We start from the raw sequence: 5,528 nt of genomic DNA on the forward strand, positions 1-5,528 counted from the left end.
ACCCCATTCATATGGCATTGCCATTAGATGGACTAATTAGCTTTGCTCAGTTGGAAAGTTAATTGGCTCAGGTGTAGGACCACACTACTACAGCTGAGCTGATTCTTTTTGGGAGCTAACACATGCAGCACTACCTTAGATGAGTCTGCAGCATGCCTGACAAAAAGGTGACTAGAAAGCTAGATCGTAAAGCTGTGCATGATGTTGCAGGAAGACTGATTACCATCCCGATGCACAGGAAGACTAGCTAGTATGGCAGAAGGCTGGCTTGTCTTAGCAGGGAACTCCTCAGTGAGTTAAAACACAAAAAGGAAGCTTATAAGGAGTGGAAGCTTGGACAAACAATGAGGGAGGAGTATAAGAGTATTGTTCCGGCATGCAGGGATGAAATCAGGAAGGCCAAAGCTCAGTTGGAATTGCAGCTAACAAGGGAAGTGGAGGGCTTCTACAAGTATGTCAGCAACAAGAGGAAGATCAGGGAACATGTGGGTCCTTTACTAAATGAGAGGCAACCTAGTAACAGAGGATGAAGAAAAAGTTTGAAGTACTCAGGCTTCTTTCTTTTTCATGTTGTGTAATTTCCTTTCCAAATGGCAAAATGTGATATCATCCATGTTTCAGGGGTGTAGGTTGTAGACATGTTGGTCTAAGGACATAGGCAGACAAGGTTCTATTGGTAAATCTGATATCTTTTATTAGATCAAATCAAATCGTTGGAAAAAATTCTTCTTAGTAAGCTTTTGGGCACAAACGCCTTTTGTCAGGCTGAGGAAGCATCTACATCTGTGCTCTTCCTGGATGGAGTGGTAAAGCAGCCAGTGGCTGCTTTAAAAAGATATCAGATTCACCCAAAGAACCTTGTCTGCCTATGTCCTTAGACCAACATGGCTACAACTTACACCTTTGACTTTAGCAAGGCTTTTGATATGGTCTTCCACAACTTTCTTGCAAGCAAGCTAAGGAAGTACAGATTGGATGAATGGTCTGTAAGGTGGATAGAAAACTGGCTCAGAGGGTAGTAGTCAATGGCTTGATGTCTAGTTGGCAGTCAGAATCAAGTGGAACGCCCCAGGGGTCAGTCATGAGTTCAGTTTTATTCAATGTTTTCATCAGTGACCTGGAAGATGGGATGGATTGCACCCTTAACAAGTTTGCAGATAACAGCAAGCTGTGGGGAGTAGTAGATACACTGGAAGGTAGGGCTAGGATTCAGAGAGACCACAAAAAATTGGAGGATTGGACCAAAAGAAATCTTGTGAGGTTCAAGAAGGACAAGTGCGAAGTCCTGCACTTAGGATGGAACAGTCCCATGCACTAATACAAGCTGGGGACTGACAGGCTAAGCAGCAGCTCTGCAAAAAAGGACCTGGGGGTTATAGTGGATAATAAATGAATATGAGCTAATAGTGTGTCCTTGTTGCAAAGAAGGCTAATAGTGTACTGGGCTGCATTAGTAGGAATATTGCCAGCAGATCAAAGGAAGTGATTGTTCCCCTCTATTGAGCACTGGTGAGGTGACATCTGGAGTACTGTGTCCAGTTTTTGGCCCCCCACTACAGAAATGATGTGGACAAACTGGAGAGAGTCCAGCGGAGGGCAACAAACATGGTGAGGGAGCTGGGGCACATGGCTTCTAAGGAGAGGCTGAGGAAGCTGGGCTTATTTAGTCTGGAAAAGAGATGACTGAAGGGGTATTTAAATAGCAGCCTTTAACTACCTGAAGGATGATTCCAAAGCGGTTGAAGCTAGACTTTTTTCAGTGGTGGCAGGTAACCGAACAAGGAGCAGTGCTCTCAAGTTGCAGCAAGAGAAGTTCAGGAAGAACTTTCTCATGAGGAGGGTAGTAAAGCACTGGAAAAGTCTACCCAGAGATGTTGTGGGATTTCCATCCTTGGAGGTTTTAAGACCTGGCTAGACAAAACCTTGGCTGGGGTGATCTAGTTGCGGATGGTCCTGCTTTGAGTAGGTGTTTGGACTAGATGACCTCCTGAGGTCCCTTCCAGCCCTAATTTTCTATGTTTCTGTGTTGGGAGGGGTGGATGGAAGCCAGCTGTGGGGTGGCAGGTAGTAATGTTGAGGAGTAGGTGGATTGTGGTGCTGTGTATGGGGTTGGAGGTAGGCTGTGGTATTGTAGAGGTTGAGAACTTCCTTGTTCCTTATTAGTTTAATTCTTGAGGAGTAGTAGGGTATTACCAGTATGAATGACAGGATAGTTAATGTCAGAGCTGTTTGGTGCAAAGCACATTGTACACACATGTTATTTAAGCTTTGAAAACAGTAATAGCATCAGCTCAACCCCTTTAAAGTCCCAACACCAGTGGTTCTGAGAATTTTTTATTAGTTTTAAGGAACATCTCATCAGACTTGAAGCCCCCTCCATAAATTTTTGTGAATTAAGCGGCATTTAAAAAACTAATTTATTTATTACAGTGCTTACTACCTTGCAAAGGAGGCAGGCAGTGGGGCAGGGGAGCAGCTAGGCAGGGAGAGCCTGAGTCTGCCTTTGTGTTTATCTCCTCACCCCTCACTTATCTCAGCCTCTTATCAGCTCAGATCAAGCGTAGTTGTATGCTGCCTGGCAGGGGAAATACCATGATCACCACGGTGGCTTCCTAGTTGCACCCGGGGAAGATCGCTCTGCTGGCATGGGATAGTACCTGCATAGGTAATGCATAGTTAACTTTGGCTTTATGCCCACTTTATGGAAATAGGAGACTCCTCCCTAGCTTGCTTCTAGGGCCTTATGGCTAAGCGCAAGCAAAACTTGGGGGCATCCAGGGTTGGGCCTGCAAGAAGGGTGCCTGCCAAAGGTTTTGGGAACATCTGAAGCCTCAGATGACGGTGGAAGAGATCTTGCCAGTAGTAGGGCCACTTATGGTTCTGGACTGACTCACAGATTTGGAATTGATTTGGCTAATTTGGCTTGGAATACAGAAAATTAAAAAAAAATCTCCTTGCACTTCCTGTGGCACCCCAGGGTACCCTGGCACCCTGCTTGAGAATCACTGCCCTACATGTAAGAAGGGACACTCTCTGTGCAGGACTTAAGAACTCCTAAATTCTAATCCTGCCTCTGAATATCTCTTGCTGGGAACTTGGAAAAGATGCTCAGTTTCTTAGCCTCAGGTTCCTGATCTGTAAAACAGAAATGATAACACTGCTGAAGCTGTGTAGAGAATTCATTAGAGAGCTGTAAGCAACTATATCACTACTAAGTATTATTGGTATTATGATGTAGCAGATTGCTTATCTAAGTATCATAATAACAGTACAATGTATACTGCGTACACATACATTTGTTTGGCTGTGAATTGATTTCAAGGGAAAAAAGAAGGGACTGTTTAATCTGAATTTGTTTTCCTGAAAAATGAAGTTAATCTAAAAAAAGTTACTGTGTATTGCATGGAATATTGACATAATCTTGTACACAAACTCTCAAACAAAACCTGTAATCTTTTTCCCTCTCTGTTTGCTTTTCCAGCATGGGGTACTGTATCCTTTTTGTTCATGGTTTTAAAAAGCTCTGTACATGGTTAAATAAATGTGGTGTTACTGCCACAACCCTCTCCGCTTTGCTGCTCCTGCTGCTCTTCTCTTGGAAAACTGTGAAACAGAATGAAATCTGGTTATCAAGAGAATCCCTTTTCAGGTAGGAATGACCACAGAAAAGAAATTCCTTTTCAACTTTTTAAAACATTGTTTTTTAAAATAAGAAGTGTCTCACAATTTATTGTTGCATGAAGTAGATGTTTTTAAGCAAAATAAAACTTTTACTACTCTTGCATTATTATTATTTATGTTGTCTTCGCTCTTTGTAAAAGAATGGCTTATTTTCTACTTCATGAAGTAATTTGTATAAGCACTGTATTTGCCTAGGACAAACTTGGATTTTGGCAGTATGATTTTTAGAAAATGCTTAAACAGCTCCTTAGATTAGTAGTTAATGTTACTGCCTTCATTAAAAACACCAGTGCATTCATAGTAAATATGAAAGTGTTGAAGGTGTTTTAGCAGCCTCTTTATAAAGGTAAAAAACAAATACCATGAAGGGTCAAAAATATATTATATTATATATAGTTCTTCTTGGTTTCTGTTTCCTAAGCTGCCTTCTTTTATAGCCTTATATATTTTACATTGAAACAGCCCATTTTGATATATATTTTGTTGATAAATGTATTAAATTTACTTCCAGATGTTTTCAACAATTGTCTAATTATGAGGTAAAAATTTAAATGTAGGCTATTTGCAAATGGATTATTTATTGTGTAAACTATTGGCCAGAGCAGTTTTATTTGCTCAGCATCAGAGATAATGACATGACCTCTAGCATTGTTTTTATAAATCTTTAAGTCAATTTTGCAATGTTGAAGCAGATGAAGCTCTGTTAAGGTAAACTTTAGAAAGATGTGAAATAGGAAATGAATTGTGTAAAAGTGAAGCCACTCCTATCTCCATAAACAGTATTTTCTACTTAAAAAATGGAAACCGTGGTGATTATGTCCTTGGCTCAGATTCCAATTAATTTAAGTGCAAGTTTCAGGCCAAACCTTCCATGATTAATGCCAACAATTCAAAAGAAAGCTGTATAGCCTTATGGTTCTTTTACTTTTGAACAGGGAAAAAAAACTATAATTGCTTCTGTGTTAATTCAGACCACATCTGGAATACTAAGCACAATTCTAGTCACCCAGACATTAGGCCAGAACAGATACAGAGGATCTGTACTGGGTACTGGGAAGTTCAGGGAAAACACGCTGAAAAACAAGGAACTCATAGACTATTTTATATGAAGAATTTGTAGGCAAAATTCATGCCTCATAACTCTATCACACTTACTGGGATTACACCACAGATGAATTTAGCTCAATCATCTATTCATGCCCCCCAATCTTACCCTTGGCTTGTAGTATTTACTCATGAAATCCATGCTGAATGTCCTGCCAATGTAGTCACAGCAGCACAGTAACGTATGTTGAATACATTCATTCCTCAGCACACGGGAGCCAGATGTGCTTTACGGTACAGTTCCAATCTAGTGAGTAAAGAGTAGTACATATGCATTAGTTTAGCATCAATCTGAGTGGAAATGTAAGCATGAGCTTCAGCTTTTTCTTTAGTGTAATCCCATTATGGGTGGAACATATGGGTAGAGGCTGTTAGTCCTGGAGAGGACCTGATGCCCTCAGTTGGTTTGCTAAGGGGATCCATCCATGGGGAGCAGTTGGAAGAGACAAAGGAAACTGCAAGAATTTAGGATAATGTGGATTTGACACCCCACTGCTGCCTTCTTAGCACACATGTTCTTCCAATAATCTGAAGTCAGGTCTTCCATCTCTTTACATCCCAATGATTTATATTGCCTCTTTCCCTTGCCCTCGGTGTCAGTGGGGAGGTGGGGAGGACTCTTCCTTCCTGTTGAGTCTGCATAATGGAGCTCTAAAGCAGGCAGATGTGAGCTCACAGGAACCCTCCCTTTCCTTGCCCACCAGTACTTCCATCAGCTCCCTCAGCTGACTGCTAGGACTCCA

The 5,528-nt window shown here is 41.4% G+C and overlaps 1 protein-coding gene across 2 annotated transcripts in view; it reads left to right on the plus strand.

Moving 5' to 3' along the window:
- TMTC1 (transmembrane and tetratricopeptide repeat containing 1) overlaps nt 1-5,528 on the plus strand; it is a 337,017-nt gene that overhangs the window by 221,693 nt on the left and 109,796 nt on the right. For both annotated transcript variants that reach the window (XM_019515485.1, XM_019515486.1), the window contains exon 10: nt 3,482-3,649. In XM_019515485.1, coding sequence (XP_019371030.1) covers nt 3,482-3,649 — 168 coding nt within the window. The remainder of the gene's footprint in view (nt 1-3,481; nt 3,650-5,528) is intronic.

This window comes from Gavialis gangeticus, unplaced genomic scaffold (genome assembly GCF_001723915.1).
Source record: "Gavialis gangeticus isolate Ggan-Ray unplaced genomic scaffold, GavGan_comp1, whole genome shotgun sequence".
In the NCBI taxonomy this organism is placed as follows: domain Eukaryota; kingdom Metazoa; phylum Chordata; order Crocodylia; family Gavialidae; genus Gavialis; species Gavialis gangeticus.